Source organism: Salmo trutta, chromosome 35 (assembly GCF_901001165.1).
Source record: "Salmo trutta chromosome 35, fSalTru1.1, whole genome shotgun sequence".
Taxonomy (NCBI): domain Eukaryota; kingdom Metazoa; phylum Chordata; class Actinopteri; order Salmoniformes; family Salmonidae; genus Salmo; species Salmo trutta.
The window spans coordinates 20,817,727-20,838,596 of record NC_042991.1 but is presented as its reverse complement, the minus strand read 5'-3'; the positions used below and the strand labels follow the sequence as shown (position 1 = coordinate 20,838,596).

At 42.7% G+C, this 20,870-nt stretch overlaps 1 protein-coding gene across 13 annotated transcripts in view; it reads left to right on the top strand.

Annotated features, from left to right (window-relative positions):
* Positions 1 to 2,741: 2,741 nt before the first annotated feature.
* fam184ab (family with sequence similarity 184 member Ab) overlaps positions 2,742 to 20,870 on the top strand; it is a 101,450-nt gene continuing 83,321 nt past the window's right edge. For 6 of the 13 annotated variants that reach the window (XR_003871848.1, XR_003871849.1, XR_003871850.1 and 3 more), the window contains exon 1: positions 2,742 to 3,441. Coding sequence is in view for 10 of the 13 variants with exons in the window: in XM_029733779.1 (XP_029589639.1) it covers positions 3,280 to 3,441 (162 nt within the window). In the remaining 3 variants the exon portion in view is untranslated. The remainder of the gene's footprint in view (positions 3,442 to 20,870) is intronic. The other 7 variants (XM_029733780.1, XM_029733784.1, XM_029733776.1 and 4 more) reach the window with 3 other exon arrangements.

Below are 20,870 nucleotides of genomic sequence, written 5' to 3'. Positions count from 1 at the left end.
CAAAACCCGTCGCACACCAGACATAACGTGAACTTACACTAAACAATTCCGGACAAGGACATGGGGGGAACAGAGGGTTAAATACACAACATGTAATGATGGAATTGAAACCAGGTGTGTGGGAAGACAAGAAAAAACAAATGGAAAATGAAAAGTGGATCGATGATGGCTGGAAGACCGGCAACGCCGACCGCAGAACGCCGCCCGAACAAGGAGAGGAACCTACTTCGGTGGAAGTCGTGACATCAGGAGGCCAAGCTAGAGCTCTGAGACATTCACAGGAATGGTGTCAGACATTTTGATCAACAGAGACCTTAAGAAAATATATACATTTTCTCTAACACTAAATATATATATATGTATTTTACATAAGCAGAGGTGAAAGTAGATTTTATTTCTTACCCGTACTTAACACCCAACGCACAACCATTTATTTTTATGCTACAAGAATGACAGGGTAGCCGCATGGCTGGGTCTCTCTGTTTTTCACTGACAGTTGCAATTTAACAATCATATTTGGTATGATTGCCCTTCTGACTGTAGGCTATGTGACTGTAGGCTATGTGACTGTAGGTTATGTGACTGTAGGCTATGTGACTGTAGGTTATGTGACTGTAGGCTATGTGACTGTAGGCTATGTGACTGTAGGTTATGTGACTGTAGGTTATGTGACTGTAGGTTATGTGACTGTAGGCTATGTGACTGTAGGTTATGTGATGAACCTCTCTGGCCAAATCATGCTTTCTGGCATAGTAGACCAATGGTGTTTTATTTATTTCTGTAGTCTATAGACAGGAGAAAGCTAATTTGGGTAAATCATTTTGGCAATTTAATAAAATGTACTTTATGGAAAGCTTAGCTTCCCCTATTCTTATGGACACGCCGTCTAAGGCTTTTAATGTGGCATAAACACAACCAGTCATGATGTTTTAATGTTATTGTCAAACAATCACTTAACAAAGGAGCTCCTGTAGGCTACCCGCGAACATTCGTTCACTCACAAAATAATTTCAGCATCCAAACCCCAACAATGGACTGTGCACCTGCAATTTAATGAATGGAAAGAGACATCAGTTACAAAACACTTACGTGTAGTGTAATGAAATTCTGTGATTGTCATTAGGCCTACACTTGTAGCCTGAATTAATGCATCCACTGTTATCCATGCGTGCCTCGGTCTCGGCCACTCATCTTCGCTTTGACAAAATATAAGTGTTCTCCTCAAACCACAACGCAATTTGGAGCGTACACCACCTGGTTTCCAGTAAATTCACTAATGTTTCATGCGGCTGACATGCAGTAATGGTGTAATAGCCTATAGTTTTGGGGCATGTTGTATTAACTGTGATAGGCTAAATCTTATAGTTAAGATTAAGATATACATTAAGATATACATTAAGATATACATTTATAAAACGACTAACTATAAGATTTAGCCTATCACAGTTATATATGCATTTCAAGCCTTATTCATGCAGTTTTGTTGAATAGGAAATACATAATATACAATATTTCATATTTTCATATTTCTATCAAATTTCTACTGTGTATTTGAGATTGTGTCCTCAAAAGTTACTATACCTCAGCAATGTATAGGTATTTGTAACAGAAAGGTGAGATTTTAACCTTTCTTGGAGTATGCAGCATTACTTGTTAGCCTATTGTATAAGGCCCTCATGATAAAAAATTACTTTTGGGGATTACATAGATTACATTTTCGATTACATTTAGTTACATTTAAGAGGTTGTAGCCCTTTCCTGCAGTAAAATGACCAAATCACCCTTTTGTGGTCTCATGAGTGGAACTGTATTCATATTTTTCATAATCAACAATATTTCACAAAATCTGCAGAAAATCCGGTGTTTATGTCAAACGGTTTTGTTATATTTCAATCTTCTGTGGTGTATATAAAGTGTAATATTGGGATGCAACCAAAACATTTTACATATCAACTCTATAACTGACATGGTACAGGTGTCTTGTTTTTTTAAAGCCCATAACCATGGGTGTGAGGTGTATACCTTTATTTCAAAGTAGATTTGTTTAAGACTACCAAGACACACTCTGTGTGACCCACTGCAGTAAAAGGTCAAATGACACTTTAGGGAATGCTAACGTGTCTTCTCCCTGTTTTCATCCCAAGCATAAGTGAAATGGGAAACTAAAACTGTGTGCCTGATAGGCAGCCACTGTGAGAGTGAATGAAATCAGACAGAATAAGAGGAATAAGAGGAAGGACTATGAATTGGACTATGGTTTGAGTGGGATATTCTGCTTCAGTATTCTCTTCCTATATGAGGTTACTAGCCTACTATATTCAGCAGGGATTTAAGACTAGCTCAGTGGAAATGTTCCTATGTATAGGTGCTCCAGGCATGCAGGCAGCAAGCTTGATCAATGACCAGCTTTGTCCTCCTCACACACCTCCTAAAATGTGTGATCTGGCCATACACACGCACGCACACACACACACACACACACACACACGCACACGCACACGCACACACACACACACACACACACACACACACACACACACACACACACACACACTCCTTGAACCATATCCCCAAAATATGCAAAAAGTACAATGTTTTGATTAACACTATTGAAATGTGGTGAAGGTTTCCGCTGACTCTGATCCCCATCGTAGCAGTACCAATAATATTTCATCGCATCAATGAAACTGAGGGGAGAGCGTGAAAACGAACGGAACTGACGTCAGTCATGTAAACTGTTGAAGTGATCCATGGTAACCGAGTCCTTAGCAGTGCAGCAACCACTCAGCCTGTCATAGCTAGTTATGCATTGAAGAAACCACTCTTCGGACCGGCTCTCTCCGGTGCAAAATATCGGGTTCAACGTGAGTAACATCAATTCACCAAGCTCTTTCATTCGTGCAAATACAAATCGACGAATTTCCGGAATTTGAGTGTGGTCAAATGAATGCTACACCTAACGATAGCCATCTAACGTTAGTTAATGCTGAGGACCTCTTCATGAAACTGCAACATTTCTGTGAAGATGGTAGGCACTGTTAATTGGTTCAGCAAATAAGGGCAAATATTACAACGTTATGCTAGCAGCTATTGCATTAGTTTCTTTCCTGCGCAAAATGAGAGATTAATATCCAGCAGTTGAAAGATTGATGTCTTGATGTTGTTTTATTTTACGGTTTCGAGGAGAAAGATCCCGTTGCAGGAGAACCTGCTTTGACCATTGTGCCATTGATCGCTACATCACATTCTTATAGTAACAACATTTGAAGGATCGTGAAGATGGCGACTGGAGCGGGTTGGCAGCAGTACTACAGCCCTGCTGTTGGCAATCCATCGACCGGAGCAGGGAAATATAATTCTGGCTCATCATCAACAATCACCATGGAATATACCCAAGATCTGCACCTCAAAATGAGCAAGAAAATAGCACAGCTGACAAAGGTAAGGATTGTAACTGTTATAGTTAGATATTCGGGTATCAAGGGTCCTTGTATCAGGTGCTGTGACCCTGCTACTGCACCTGTCAAGGGCTCGGGTGCTGAGGAGGTAACTGACCCCGATCCTGGCGTCCATCAGCGAATCGATGCTCTGACTGTACAGAACGCAAATGTAACAATTATGTTGCTAGTTAACGTAGTCATTACGTTTGTAGAAAATGAAATGCCTAGTTTGGTCATGGGTATTATTCAATCATACAATTGAACACGGGACGCCATTACTGTATTACTCAGTGTCTTGTACTGCTCAATAATAATAACTTTTAACCCGAGGTGCTAACAGCTGTTTATGCCACCAGCTGGAATGAATTGATAGTGTGTGTGTGTGTTAATCACATCCTAAAGCCATTTTCAAATTGAGAACATTTAATTGTTACCCCTTTTAATAAAGCCTATGTTTTGCTACAAGATAATTTAGGAGGCAAGTATCCCATCCACACTAGGAGCAAGATCCATTGAAGTAAAGAAGAGCGAGTGGTTCCACATTATCCTAGAACCTGACCTTGTATGGGCTATTAACCCTTTAAAGTGGGCACAGCTTTTGCTCGTGGCAGGGTTTCACATTTCAGTACATTATATGTGAGTCGGCTAAAGTACAAGACAGACTAGGCCACCAGACTAGTACTTTACCTACTCTAGCCTTGCAGTTTTCCATTTGATAACCAATCCAAAAGGATGGTCCTACGAACTAACCCAAAGTGTGTGTGACCATGTTGTTTGTACACCCCAGCAGCCCCTCTCCTCTGTCTGTGCTTCATCTGTTAAGATATTTATTTGTCTTGTTCCGCCCTGTCAAACAGACACAGACAGACCTCAACTGATTTAAAGACTAGTGGCAAGTGTCCTCTTGTCCAGGTCATAACTCAGTCAAAACATTGCAGTAGTGGACATGGGTCTGAAAGGGGATACATCTAACCTGCCCTACAGAAGCATTAGAAGGCAGCTCCATTGTCTGTTTCTGAAGCTCTAGTTTGGTCAAACCACTGTCTCCTACTCCCTGCAGTAAGGTCCTGATTCATAACGTTGGCAGTGTCATTCCGAGTAGGTTGACACTACAGTATTTTGAAGCTCATTGGGATGCAAGACTCATATTTCTCAGCTTTACAGCACAGCATTAGATGTTTGTTTCAATCTCATAGTCACCTGAATGAGTGATGCAGAAAATAAAGTTTGGATGCAAAGGCATTTCAAACTGATGGGCCATATTTTAGCCTACTGTAATCATCTTTTTGAACGGAAGCCTAATATCCATGTGATTTATATTTCATTTATTGGTATTTTTAATCAGATCTTGTGTCACACCGTTTGCACAAAATCCTTTCTGTAAAATGTTTATTTTTCTTGTACCGCTGCCTGCGCGAGAGCGGTATTTTATTGTCCGTTGAATGTTATATAGGATGGCTGTCAAGACTGTAAGTTGGCCATAGCAACCAGCTCCATATAGTTCAAGGCAATATCATGCAGGTATTAAGATGCATGTTTTTCTGAAGCAACTGGCCTTAACCAGTCTTTTGTCCTTAGCTTTGGCTATGAGTCAGGTTATGGGTTTCTAGATAAAAACACCTGAAAACAGAATATTATGCAGATATATTATGCACCCTTAATATTGTTCCAAGGACAAACAGGGTACTATGTGCAAGGCAGTCTAATTGTATAGCCTATTTTAAGTACAGAGCTGATAAACAGCTGGATCTAGCTGTAGGCTTTAAAAGCTTTCCACCTGAATAGTCAAACTACAACACTATCATACACAACAGGGCTACAGACTTCGATAATTTAGTCACATTTTTGCGACCCTTTGAAATGGCTGTGCGAGTTATATTTTTAATTGGTAGCATCGGTGCGAGTTGCACATTCTACCTGGACACCGCAATCAAAACGGACTATTTCTTGCGTGGATAAGACCATGATTTGGTCGAACAGTAAAGTGCATTATCCTCATTATTCCTGAAATGATTGTGTCTGCCCTGCGTCTGTGCCTGTTTCGTTAGGGTCGGCTGCTGTGATGAGCTCACTCACTCACTTTCCTCTTACGTGGGCACTGAAAAATGCATTCTCTATGTATAACATTTAAAAATGCAATTTGGAAGCAACTACTGTTGTACTTGTTGAAAAGCCCATCTCCACTTTCTGTACTGTAGGTATACTTTTTATTTTTAAACTCTCAATATTGAGCTAGAAGCCCACTGTTTTATAATACTTAATTTCATAAAACAACAAACCTTTGAATGTAGTTTTTATAACCGTGTGTTGAGCTACTTCTGCGCATTTAGCCCCCCAGTCAGCCCTGACATCAGTATACTATTTTCCCCACTTCATTGGCAATTACAGGCTCCCACTGAACAGTTTCCACAAGACCCAAAAGAGATCAATGCAAAACACTCAGTTCTATCATGGTGAAAATCCTGTGTTCCAACGGCACGTTGTGTTAGCTAATCCAAGTTTATCATTTTAAAAGGCTAATTGATCATTAGAAAACCCTTTTGCAATTATGTTAGCACAGCTGAAAACTGTTGTTCTGATTTTAGAGACGCAATAAAACTGGCCTTCTTTTGATTAGTTGGGTATCTGGAGCATAAGCATGTGTGGGTTCGATTACAAGCTCAAAATGGCCAGAAACAAAGATCTTTCTTCTGAAACTCGTCAGTCTATTCTTGTTCTGAGAAATGAAGGTTTTTCCATGCAAGAAATTGCCAAGAAACGGAAGATCTCGTACAACGCTGTGTACTACTCCCTTCACAGAACAGTGCAAACTGGCTCTAACCAGAATAGAAAGAGGAGTGGGAGGCCCCGGTGCACAACTAAGCAAGAGGACAAGTACATTAGTGTCTAGTTTGAGAAACAGACGCCTCACAAGTCCTCAACTGGCAACTTCATTAAATAGCAAAACACCAGTTTCAACGTCAACAGTGAAGAGCGACTCCGGGATGCTGGTCTTCTAGGCAGAGTTGCAAAGAAAAAGCCATATCTCAGACTGGCCAATGAAAAGATTAAGATGGGCAAAAGAACACAGACACTGGACAGAGGAAGTTTGGAAAAAAGTGTTATGGACAGACAAATCTTACGTTTTTGAGGTGTTCAGATCACAAAGAAGAACATTCGTGAGATGCAGAAAAGATGCTGGAGGAGTGCTTGACGCCATCGGTCAAGCATGGTGGAGACAATGTGATGGTCTGGGGGTGCTTTGGTGGTGGTAAAGTGGGAGATTTGTACAGCGTAAAAGGGATCTTGAAGGAAGGAAGGCTATCACACCATACCCTGTGGACAGCGCTCAATTAGAGCTAATTTCCTCCTACAACATGACAATGACCCAAAGCACAGCTCCAAACTATGCAAGAACTATTTAGGGAAGAAGCAGTCAGCTGGTATTCTGTCTATAATGGAGTGGCCAGCACAGTCACTGGATCTCAACCCTATTGAACTGTTGTGGGAGCAGCTTGACCGTATGGTACGTACGAAGTGCCCATCAAGCCAATCCAACTTGTGGGAGGTGCTTCAGGAAACATGAGGTGAAATCTCTTCAGAACACCTCAACAAATTGACAACTAGAATGCCAAAGGTCTGCAAGGCTGTAATTGCTGCAAATGAAGGACAGAATAATTATTTCAATAAAAAAATAATTATTTACAACCTTGTCAACGTCTTGACCATATTTCCTATTCATTTTCCAACTAATTTCATGTATGATTTCAAATCAAATCAAATCAAATTTATTTATATAGCCCTTCGTACATCAGCTGAAATCTCAAAGTGCTGTACAGAAACCCAGCCTAAAACCCCAAACAGCAAGCAATGCATGTGAAAGAAGCACGGTGGCTGGGAAAAACTCCCTAGGAAAAACTCCTGAGAAAGGCCAAAAACCTAGGAAGAAACCTAGAGAGGAACCAGGCTATGAGGGGTGGCCAGTCCTCTTCTGGCTGTGCCGGGTGGATATTATAACAGAACATAGTCAAGATGTTAAAATGTTCGTAAATGACCAGCATGGTCAAATAATAATAATCATAGTAATTGTCGAGGGTGCAACAAGCACGTCCGGTGAACAGGTCAGGGTTCCGTAGCCGCAGGCAGAACAGTTGAAACTGGAGCAGCAGCATGGCCAGGTGGACTGGGGACAGCAAGGAGTCATCATGCCAGGTAGTCCTAGGGCTCAGGTCCTCCGAGAGAAAGAAAGAAAGAGAATTAGAGAGAGCATATTTACATTCACACAGGACACCGGATAAGACAAGAGAATACTCCAGATGTAACAGACTGACCCTAGCCCCCCGACACATAAACTACTGCAGCATAAATACTGGAGGCTGAGACAGGAGGGATCAGAAGACACTGTGGCCCCATCCGATGATACCCCCGGACAGGGCCAAACAGGCCGGATATAACCCCACCCACTTTGCCAAAGCACAGCCCCCACACCACTAGAGGGATATCTACAACCACCAACTTACCGTCCGAAGACAAGGCCGAGTATAGCCCACAAAGATGTCCGCCACGGCACAACCCAAGGGGGGGCGCCAACCCAGACAGGAAGACCACGTCAGTGGCTCAACCTACTCAAGTGACGCACCCCTCCCATGGACGGCATGGAAGAACACCAGTAAGTCAGTGACTCAGCCCCTGTAAAAGGGTTAGAGGCAGAGAATCCCAGTGGGAAGAGGGGAACCGACAAGGCAGAGACAGCAAGGGCGGTTCGTTGCTCCAGCCTTTCCGTTCACCTTCACACTCCTGGGCCAGACTATACTTAATCATAGGACCTACTGAAGAGATAAGTCTTCAGTAAAGACTTAAAGGTTGAGACTGAGTCTGCGTCTCTCACATGGGTAGGCAGACCATTCCATAAAAATGGAGCTCTATAGGAGAAAGCCCTACCTCCAGCCGTTTGCTTAGAAATTCTAGGGACAATTAGGAGGCCTGCGTCTTGTGACCGTAGCGTACGTGTAGGTATGTACGGCAGGACCAAATCGGAAAGATAGGTAGGAGCAAGCCCATGTAATGCTTTGTAGGTTAGCAGTAAAACCTTGAAATCAGCCCTTGCCTTAACAGGAAGCCAGTGTAGGGAAGCTAGCACTGGAGTAATATGATCAAATTTTTTGGTTCTAGTCAGGATTCTAGCAGCCGTATTTAGCACTAACTGAAGTTTGTTTAGTGCTTTATCCGGGTAGCCGGAAAGTAGAGCATTGCAGTAGTCGAGCCTAGAAGTAACAAAAGCATGGATTAATTTTTCTGCGTCATTTTTGGACAGAAAGTTTCTGATTTTTGCAATGTTACGTAGATGGAAAAAAGCTGTCCTTGAAGCAGTCTTGATATGTTCTTCAAAAGAGAGATCAGGGTCCAGAGTAACGCCGAGGTCCTTCACAGTTTTATTTGAGACGACTGTACAACCATCCAGATTAATTGTCAGATTCAACAGAAGATCTCTTTGTTTCTTGGGACCTAGGACAAGCATCTCTGTTTTGTCCGAGTTTAAAAGTAGAAAATTTGCAGCCATCCACTTCCTTATGTCTGAAACACAGGCTTCTAGCGAGAGCAATTTTGGGGCTTCACCATGTTTCATTGAAATGTACAGCTGTGTGTCGTCCGCATAGCAGTGAAATTTAACATTATGTTTTCGAATGACATCCCCAAGAGGTAAAATATATAGTGAAAACAATAGTGGTCCTAGAACGGAACCTTGAGGAACACCGAAATTTACAATTGATTTGTCAGAGGACGAACCATTCACAGAGACAAACTGATATCTTTCCGACAGATAAGATCTAAACCAGGCCAGAACTTGTCCATGTAGACCAATTTGGGTTTCCAATCTCTCCAAAAGAATGTGGTGATCGATGGTATCAAAAGCGGCACTAAGATCTAGGAGCATGAGGACAGATGCAGAGCCTCGGTCTGACGTCATTAAAAGGTCATTTACCACCTTCACAAGTGCAGTCTCAGTGCTATGATGGGGTCTAAAACCAGACTGAAGCGTTTCGTATACATTGTTTGTCTTCAGGAAGGCAGTGAGTTGCTGCGCAAATTTCATGGACAAGGACATTTCTAAGTGACCCCAAACTTTTGAACGGTTGTGTGTGTATGTATGTATGTATGTATGTACAGTTGAAGTCGGAAGTTGACATACACCTTAGCCAAATACATTTAAACTCAGTTTTTCACAATTCCTGACATTTAATCCTAGTAAAAATTCACTGTCTTAGGTCAGTTAGGATCACGCACTTTATTTAAAAAATGTGAAATGTCCGAATAATAGTAGAGAATTATTTCTTTCATCACATTCCCAGTGGGTCAGAAGTTTACATACACTCAATTAGTATTTGGTAGCATTGCCTTTTAAATTGTTTAACTTGGGTCAAATGTTTCGGGTAGCCTTCCACAAGCTTCCCACAATAAGTTGGGTGAATTTTGGCCAAGTTCTCCTGATAGAGCTGGTTTGATTGAGTCAGGTTTGTAGGCCTCCTTGCTCGCACATGCTTTTTCAGTTCTGCCAACAAATGTTCTATAGGGTTGAGGTCAGGGCTTTGTGATGGCCACTCTAATACCTTGACTTTGTTGTCCTTAAGCCATTTTGCCACAACTTTGGAAGTATGCTTGGGGTCATTGTCCATTTGGAAGACCCATTTGCGACCAAGCTTTAACTTCCTGACTGATGTCTTGAGATGTTGCTTCGATATATCCACATCATTTTCCTTCCTAATGCTGCCATCTATTTTGTGAAGTGCACCAGCCCCTCCTGCAGCAAAGCACCCCCCACGACATGATGCTGCCACCCCCGTGCTTCACGGTTGGGATGGTGTTCTTTGGCTTGCAAGCCTCCCCCTTTTTCTTCCAAACAAAAGGATGGTCATTATGGCCAAACAGTTCTATTTTTGTTTCATCAGACCAGAGGACATTTCTACAAAAAGTACGGTCTTTGTCCCCATGTGCAGTTGCAAACAGGAGTCTGGCTTTTTTTATGGTGGTTTTTGAGCAGTGGATTCTTCCTTGCTGAGCGGCCTTTCAGGTTATGTCGATATAGGACTCGTTTTACTGTGGATATAGATACTTTTGTATCTGTTTCCTCCAGCATCTTCACAAGGTCCTTTGCTGTTGTTCTGGGATCGATTTGCACATTTCGCACCAAAGTACATTCATCTCTAGGAGACAGAACGCATCTCCTTCCTGAGCGGTATGACGGCTGCGTGGTCCCATGGTGTTTATACTTGCGTACTGTTGTTTGTACAGATGAACGTGGTACCTTCAGGCGTTTGAAATTTCCTCCCAAGGATGAACCAGACTTGTGGAGGTCTACAATTTTTTTTCTGAGGTCTTGGCTGATTTCTTTTGATTTTCCCATGATGTCAAGCAAAGAGGCACTGAGTTTGAAGGTAGGCCTTGAAATGCATCCACAGGTATACCTCCAATTGACTCAAATGATGTCAATTAGCTTATCAGAAGCTTCTAAAGCCATGACATAATTTTCTGGAATTTTCCAAGCTGTTTAAAGGCACAGTCAGCTTAGTGTATGTAAACTTCTGACCCACTGGAATTGTGATACAGTGAAATAATCTGTCTGTAAACAATTGTTGGAAAAATTACTTGTGTCATGCACAAAGTAGATGCCCTAACCGACTTGCCAAAACTGTAATTTGTTAACAAGAAATTTGTGGAGTGGTTGAAAAACAAGTTTTATTGACTCCAACAGAAAGGGAATAATGTGTCCCTGAACAAAGGGGGGGGGGGGGGGGGGGGGGGTCAAAATCAAAAGTAACAGTCAGTATCTGGTATGGCCACCAGTTGCATTAAGTACTGCAGTGCATCTCCTCCTCATGGACTGCACCAGATTTGCCAGTTCTTGCTCAGAGATGTTACCCCACTCTTCCACCAAGGCACTTGCGAGTTCCCGGACATTTCTGTGGGGAATGGCCCTAGCCCTCACCCTCCGATCCAACAGGTCCCAGAGGTGCTCAATGGGATTGAGATCCGGTATCTTCGCTGGCCATGGCAGAACACTGACATTCCTGTCTTGTAGGAAATCACGCACAGAACGAGCAGTATGGCTGGTGGCATTGTCATGCTGGAGGGTCATGTCAGGATGAGCCTGCAGGAAGGGTACCACATGAGGGAGGAGGATGTCTTCCCTGTAACGCACAGCGTTGAGATTGACAACAAGCTCAGTCCGATGATGCTGTGACACACCGCCCCAGACCATGACGGACCCTCCACCTCCAAATCGGATCCCGCTCCAGAGTACAGGCCTCGGTGTAACGCTCATTCCTTCGACGATAATCGCGAATCCAACCATCACTCCCGGTGAGACAACCATGACTCGTCAGTGAATAGCACTTTTTGCCAGCCTGTCTGAATCTGTGGTATGACTTAGATTGCTGTACGCCAGTGGAACCCATCCAACTTGAAGGAGCTGGAGGAGTTTTGCCATGAAGAATGGGCAAAACTCCCAGTGGCTAGATGTGCCAAGCTTATAGAGACATACCCCAAGAGACTTGCAGCTGTAATTGCTGCAAAAGGTGGCTCTACAAAAGTATTGACTTCGGGGGGGGGGGTGTATAGTTATGCACGCTCAAGTTTTCTGTTTTTGTTTAGTCTTATTTCTTGTTTGTTTCACAATAGAAAATATTTTGCATCTTCAAAGTGGTAGGCATGTTGTGTAAATCAAATGATACGAACACCCCAAAAAATTAAAATTTTATTCCAGGTTGTAAGGCAACAAAATAGGAAAAATGCCAAGGGGGGTGAAGACTTTTGCAAGCCACTATGTGTGTGTGTGTGTGTGTGTGTACAGTTGAAGTTTACATACACTTTGGGGTTATTAAAACTCGTTTTTCAACCACTCCACAAGTTTCTTATTAACAAACTATAGTTTTGGCAAGTCGGCTAGCACATCTACTTTGTGCATGACACAAGTAATTTTTCCAACCATTGTTTACAGTCAGATTGGTTTTTGATGTGTTACGGCTCTGTGTTACACAAAGTTTAATATTCCATAGAGGTATGTGTGTAAAGCTATTTTGTAGGCAAACTGAATGGTCACAACAGTAAACAGATAATCTCATAGATAACCTCACCTGAATACCATATTCATAATGTACCTAACCATAAACATCAATGCCTTTCTTAAAATCAATGCACAAGTATATATTTTTAAACCTGCATATTTAGTTAATATTGCCTGCTAACATGAATTTCTTTTAACTAGGGAAAATGTGCCACTTCTCTTGCAACAGAGTCAGGGTATATGCAGCAGTTTGGGCCGCCTGGCTCGTTGCGAACTAATTTTCCAGAATTGTACATCCTTATGACATAACATTGAAGGTTGTGCAATGTAACAGGAATATTTAAACTTAGGGATGCCACCTGTTAGATAAAATACGGAACGGTTCCGTATTTCACTGAAAGGAAAAACGTTTTGTTTTCGAGATGATAGTTTCCGGATTCGACCATATTAATGACCTAGGGTTCGTATTTCTGTGTGTTTATTATATTATAATTAAGTCTATGATTTGATAGAGCAGTCTGACTGAGTGGTGGTAGGCAGCAGCAGGCTCATAAGCATTCATTCAAACAGCACTTTCGTGCGTTTTGCCAGCAGCTCTTCGCTGTGCTTCAAGCATTGCGCTGTTTATGACTTCAAGCCTATCAACTCCCAAGATTAGTCTGGTGTAACCGATGTGAAATGGCTAGCTATTTAGCGGGTGCGCGCTAATAGCGTTTCAAACGTCACTCGCTCTGAGACTTGGAGTAGTTGTTCCCCTTGCTCTGCATGGGTAACGCTGCTTCGAGGGTGGCTGTTGTTGATGTGTTCCTGGTTCGAGACCAGGTAGGAGCGAGGCGAGGGACGGAAGCTATACTGTTACACTGGCAATACTAAAGTGCCTATAAGAACATCCAATAGTCAAAGGTATATGAAATACAAATGGTATAGAGAGAAATAGTCCTATAATAACTACAACCTAAAACTTCTTACCTGGGAATATTGAAGACTCATGTTAAAAGGAACCACCAGCTTTCATATGTTCTCATGTTCTGAGCAAGGAACTTAAACGTTAGCTTTCTTACATGGCACATATTGCACTTTTACTTTCTTCTCCAACACTTTTTGTTTTTGCATTATTTAAACCAAATTGAACATGTTTCATTTTTTATTTGAGGCTAAATTGATTTTATTGATGTATTATATTAAGTTAAAATAAGTGTTCATTCAGTATTGTTGTAATTGTCATCATTACAAATAAATACAAATTGCAAAAAAATCTGGCAATTAATCGGCATCAGCTTTTTTGGTCCTCCAATAATCGGTATCGGCATTGAAAAATCATAATCGGTCGACCTCTTCTCAAGACATCAGTCAGGAAGTTAAAGCTTGGTCGCAAATGGGTCTTCCAAATGGACAATGACCCCAAGCATACTTCCAAAGTTGTGGCAAAATGGCTTAAGGACAACAAAGTCAAGGTATTGGAGTGGCCATCACAAAGCCCTGACCTCAATCCTATAGAACATTTGTTGGCAGAACTGAAAAAACATGTGCGAGCAAGGAGGCCAACAAACCTGACTCAGTCACACCAGCTCTGTTTGGAGGAATTGTCCAAAATTCACCCAACTTATTGTGGGAAGCTTATGGAAGGCTACCCAAAACGTTTGACCCAAGTTAAACAATTTTAAGGCAATGCTACCAAATTCTAATTGAGTATATGTAAACTTCTGACCCACTGGGAATGTGATGAAAGAAATAAAAGCTGAAATAAATATATCATTCTCTCTACTATTATTCTGACATTTAAATGGCAATTTCTTTTGGGGGGGGGGAGTATTTGGATATCTGAAAAAATGTAAATGCCTAGCCTAAGAGATATCTTATATGGTTTTGAGATACGGATTGTGCAAAATGCGAATCGGCCGTTGCAAGTGTATACACAGGCCTCATTGGTGAAAAGTTTTTTAGGACATTACATTAATAATACATGGCTTCTAGAGTGGGTTTTATATTTAGAGTTAGCGATCAGGCTCATGCGTTATGAGTTTCCACTTCCTCGGGTCAATTAGCCCTAAATCATGAATCAGGCCTATGTGATATTAGTGCACATAAAGATGTAGGCAAATTCATCTCTATTGAACCATTCTGGAACCCTATTTTGACAGTAAAATATAACAACAATAGCCTAATGTCATGAATTTTGGTTTGACAAGTCATTGGATTAGGTTGCACATCAAATGATCTTGTGTCATGCATTCCTGCTTGGACATGTTAGATGAAACAACTTACAGTATTTATTGAATTCCATCTCAATAGTCTATGACACTTCTAAATAAAGAACTGTGAATGACTTTAATGACTGTATAAGATGATTACAAAAAAAATGTATTGCGTGGCGCTAAATAATGTTTGTTTTTTGTGCGACCAAATCATGGGCTTGTGTCACCAACTGCAAAAGTTACAGTAGTGGAAACATTAGTCGCAAGCCTTGCAGCACAGTTAAAACATGTTTCCTCATTTACATAGAATAAACCCGTTAGTTACATAGTTATATTATCTTAATGATTCAGATTCCCGTTGGTAACGAAATATTGCCGTTACAGAGTGAGTTGGAGCCAGAGAGTCAGCCCTCCTGTTCTCCAAGCACTGCCCTGTCAACCTTTCTTCTGGAGCATGTTTCACTTTGGTTTCATTCTATCTCTGATTTAGCTCCAGCTAGCTCCCAGCACCCTGTATTTACTTCTGAAATGGAGAGGATTGCTCTCTGTAAAGTGATGACAACCACACTTGAAGGAATGTGTTTCTCCCCTTTAGCCCAGCCGTGCCAAGTGGCTCCGTCCATCCCTTCTCCCCAGTGGATTTCTCTCTGAAGTGAGATCACTCTAGAGGATGGGCTCAGGCTGCTGTGCTGCGTTAATACCTCTGCCAGAGAGAGGAATGTAGTGCACTGCACTGTCTGCATGTGTCGTGCCATAATCCCAGGAGTTTAAAGTGATTTGATTTCTTTGTCTTATCAGGTGGCAGGATTGCCTGGGCTGTGCTACAGAGCAGATGGCTGTGGCCCAGGGCTTAGTTCCAATAGGTATTGCTGGGAGGAACTGTAACAATATGTTATTTTAGGAAACAGCTTCAGCGTTTTCCGGTTGACCTCAGACTGAAATGGCACTGCAGGCTTAACAGAAAACACTTATTCTGCGTAAGCATGTTAACGCTACAGTACCTATGAGTGGGTAGGAAATGTACTGCAAGATTGCAACCAAAGATGTGCTCCAGAGGGATTGCAAGAAAGAAAGTCTGACATCTCAATCTTTCTCAGGAAATATGCCATTTATGGAGAGAAAAAAAATTGCACATTTTATAGTCAATAGTATTTTGTGGTGAAGAAAAAATGCTTGTTATTTGAGAACACATTGTCCATGACTTTACCTGCAGGCACTGGGGATATTGAACATTATTTCAATTACTCTCCCAGAAGGATTCAGAGAGGGGTCAAAATCAAATGAGAAAACTGTCAAGATCAAACCCTGCTGTAGATAAAGGCAGGGTTGTTATTAACCTTGGCGGGATGCTTTTGGATGAATCCCATGTCAGATTTCATTAAGATACGCTCTCATACCCCATGGCTACCTTGTCACAGGACACATGAGGAAACTTGTCTCCGATTCACCACCGACTGCCAAATCAAACTTTATTTGTCACATGCAACGAATACAAGTGTAGACCTTACCGTGAAATGCTTACTTACAAGCCCTTAACCAGCAGTGCAGTTCAAGAAGAGTTAAGAAAATATTTACCAAATAAACTAAAGTAAAAAATAATAAACAGTAACACAATAATGCGACTATGTACAGGGGGTACAGGTTAGAGGTAATTTGTACATGTAGGTAGGGTGACGTGACTATGCATAGATACTGAACAGTGAGTAGCAGCAGTGTACAAAACAAATGGAGGGGGGGTGGGGTGTCAATGCAATGGTCCGGTGACCATTTGATTAATTGTTCAGCAGTCTTATGGCTTGGGGGAGAAGCTGTTAAGGAGCCTTTTGGTCCTAGATTAGGCGCTCCGGTTTTGTTTGCCGTGCGGTAGCAGAGAAAACAGTCTATGACTTGGGTGACTGGAGTCTCTGACAATTTTAATGGGCTTTCCTCTGACACCACCTATTATATAGGTCCTGGATGGCAGGAAGCTTGGCCCCAGTGATGTACTGGGCCGTATGCACTACCCTCTGTAGCGCCAGATGCTGAGCAGTTGCCATACCAGGCGGTGACGCAACCGGTCGGGATGCTCTCGATGGTGCAGCTGTAGAACTTTTTGAGGATCTGGGGACCCATGCCAAATCTTTTCAGTCTCCTGAAGGGGAAAAAGTTTTGTCTTGCCCTTTTCACGACTGTCTTGATGTGTTTGGACCATGATAGATCATTGGTGATGTGGACACCAAGGAACTTGAAACGCTTGACCCGCTCCACTACAGCCCCATTGATGTTAATGGGGGGCCTGTTCGGCCCGCCCTTTCCTGTAGTCCACGATCAGCTCCTTTGTCTTGCTCACATTGAGGGAGAGGTTGTTGTCCTGGCACCACACTGCCAGTTCTCTGACCTCCTCCCTATAGGCTATCTCATCATTGTCGGTGATCAGGCCTACCACTTGTGTCATCAGCAAACTTAATGATGGTGTTGGAGTCGTGTTTGGCCACGCAGTCGTGGGTGAACAGAGAGTACAGAAGGGGACTAAGTACACACCCCTGAGGGGCCCCAGTGTTGAGGATCAGTGTGGCAGACGTGTTGTTGCCTACCCTTACCACCTGGGGGTGGTTGCAGAGGGAGGTGTTTAGTCCCAGGGTCCTTTGCTTAGTGATGAGCTTTGAGGGCACTGGTGTTGAACGCTGAGCTGTAGTCAATGAACAGCATTCTCATTTTTTATTATTATTTTTAATTTTAAATTTTTTTTAGCCCTTTTTCTCCCCAATTTCATGGTATCCAATTGGTAATAGTTACTGTCTTGTCTCATCGCTGCAACTCCCGTACGGACTTGGGAGAGAAACACAACCCAGCCAAGCCGCCCTGCTTCTTGACACAATGCACATCCAACCCGGAAGCCAGCCGCACCAATGTGTCGGAGGAAACACCGTACACCTAGCGACCTGGTCAGCGTGCACTGCGCACGGCCCGCCACAGGAGTCGCTAGTGAGACAAGGATATCCCTGCCGGCCAAACCCTCCCTAACCCGGACGACGCTGGGACAATTATGCGTCGCCCCATGAGCCTCCCGGTCGCGACCGGCTGCTGCAGAGCCTGGGACCCAGAGTCTCTGGTGGCACAGCTAGCACTGTGATGCAGTGCCTTAGACCACTGCGCCACCCGGGAGGCTCTAATGAACAGCATTCTCACATAGGTGTTCCTTTTGTCCAAGTGGGAAAGGGCAGTGTGGAGTGCGATTGAGATTGCGACATCTGTGGATCTGTTGGGGCGGTATGCGAATTGGAGTGGGTCTATGGTATCCGGGAGGATGCTGTTGATGTGAGCAATGGCCAGCCTTTCGAAGCACTTCATGGCTACCAACGTGAGTGCTACTGGGCAGTAATTATTTAGGCAGGTTACCTTTGCTTCCTTGGGAACAGGGACTATGGTGGTCCGCTTGAAACATGTCGGTATTACAGACTCTGTCAGGGAGAGGTTGAAAATGTCAGTGAAGACACTTGCCAGTTGGTCCGCGCATGCTTTGAGTACACGTCCTGGTAATCCATCTTGCCCCGTGGCTTTGTGAATGTTGACCTGTTTAACCTGTTGGGGATAGGGGGCACTATTTGCACGGCCGGATAAAAAACGTACCCGATTTAATCTTGTTACTACTCCTGCCCAGTAACTAGAATATGCATATAATTATTGGCTTTGGATAGAAAACACCCTAAAGTTTCTAAAACTGTTTGAATGGTGTCTGTGAGTATAACAGAACTCATATGGCAGGCAAAAACCTGAGAAGATTCCTTACAGGAAGTGGCCTGTCTGACCATTCCTTGAGCTTCTTGACTCTGTTTATTGAAGACTGAGGATCTTTGCTGTAACGTGACACTTCCTACGGCTCCCATAGGCTCTCAGAAGGCGGGAAAAAGCTGAATGATGTAATTCCAGCCCCAGGCTGAAACACATTAGTGCTTTTGGCAAGTGCTCTATCAGAGGACAATAGGCTTAGGCGCGTGCACGAGTCGACCCCATGCTTTTATTTTCTTTTGTCTTTTAACCTAAACACAAATTCCCGGTCGGAATATTATCGCTTTTTTACGAGAAAAATGGCATAAAAATTGATTTTAAACAGCGGTTGACATGCTTCGAAGTACGGTAATGGAATATTTAGACATTTTTTGTCACGAAATGCGTCGTGCTCGTCACCCTTCTTTACCCTTTCGGATAGTGTCTTGAACGCATGAACAAAACGTAGCTGTTTGGATATAACTATGGATTATTTGGGACCAAACCAACATTTGTTATTGAAGTAGAAGTCCTGGGAGTGCATTCTGACGAAGAACACCAAAGGTAATAACATTTTTCTTATAGTAAATCTGACTTTGGTGAATGCTAAACTTGCTGAGTGTCTAAATAGCTAGCCCTGTGATGCCGGGCTATCTACTTAGAATATTGCAAAATGTGCTTTCACCGAAAAGCTATTTTAAAATCGGACATATCGAGTGCATAGAGGAGTTCTGTATCTATAATTCTTAAAATAATTGTTATGCTTTTTGTGAACGTTTATCGTGAGTAATTTAGTAAATTTTTTGTAAATTCACCGGAAGTTTGCGGGGGGTATGCTAGTTCTGAACGTCACATGCTAATGTAAAAAGCTGGTTTTTGATATAAATATGAACTTGATTGAACAGACATGCATGTATTGTATAACATAAAGGTGTGTCATCTGATGAAGATCATCAAAGGTTAGTGCTGCATTTAGCTGTCTTCTGGGTTTTTGTGACATTATATGCTAGCTTGAAAAATGGGTGTCTGATTATTTCTGGCTGGGTACTCTGCTGACAATCTAATGTTTTGCTATCGTTGTAAAGCCTTTTTGAAATCGGACAGTGTGGTTAGATTAACGAGAGTCTTGTCTTTAAAATGGTGTAAAATAGTCATATGTTTGAGAAATTGAAGGAATAGCATTTCTAAGGTATTTGAATAACGCGCCACAGGATTCCACTGGCTGTTACGTAGGTGGGACGATTTCGTCCCGCCGACCCTAGAGAGGTTAAAGGTCTTGTTCACATCGGCTACCGAGAGCGTTATCACACAGTCATCCAGAACAGCTGGTGCTCTCGTGCATGTTTCAGTGTTGCTTGCTTCAAAGCGAGCATAAAAGGCATTTAGCTCGTCCGGTAGGCACGCGTCACTGGGCAGCTCGTGTCTGGGTTTCCCTTTGTAGTCCGTAATAGTTTTCAAGCCCTGCCACATCTGATGAGCATCAGAGCCGGTGTAGTAGGATTCAGTATGTGGACACCTGCTTTTCAAACATCTCATTCCAAAATCATGGGCATTAATATGGAGTTGGTCGCCCCTTTGCTGCTATAACAGCCTCCACTCTTCTGGGAAGGCTTTCCACTAGATGTTGGAACATTGCTGAGGGTACTTGCTTCCGTTCAGCCACGAGCTGTGTGATGCAACCCGTGGTAAACAGTCATTGCCATACTTACTACATACTGCTCATCTGCCAGAACACAGCTCTGTGGTGACAATAATGCAGGATTTAGCCTGTACAGTTCTGTAAAGTGGCTTTGAAGGTGAATTCCTAGCTCAAATTATTTCACCTCAAGTGTCTATGACAGACTCCAGCCTGCAATGAATCCTGGGAAACAGTACCCTTCTGTCCAATGAGTGTGAAAGTAACCCATGCATTTCTAATGTGATAGGCCCAAGCATTTACCAAGGCTATTTGAGTCGGCTGGCTGTTTGTTGTTAGGGGGACCATATTGCACTGCAGTGGTTTCCAATCAGGATTACTAGGACCCCTGAGGGTACTTGGCCTATCCACAGGGGTACTTGAGATGACTCGTGACCATACGCTTACTGGTAAAATGCAAATTGGGGGGTACTTCAGGCGTACTCTGGGCAGAGAAATTCAGTTGGTGGTACAGTAGCCAAAAAAAGTTGGGAACCACTGCTGTCCTGTACTGAGTTTCAACAGGGATGTGAGGAATTGAGAAACCCCAGAAAAAAAACAGGTGAAGAAGATTAGAGAGGGCAGGTTGGAGGTGTCAGGTGGGGAGCTGATGATAACACAGGAAGGACACGATCCTGAATGACAGCACAGGTCAGAACACGAACACACGGACTGACTGTTGGACTAAATAATAATTGTTATTTACATCCGTTTGGAATCCTATCTTGCGTCATTCTTATAATGTTTTGAAATTGAAATGCATCCACTGTCAT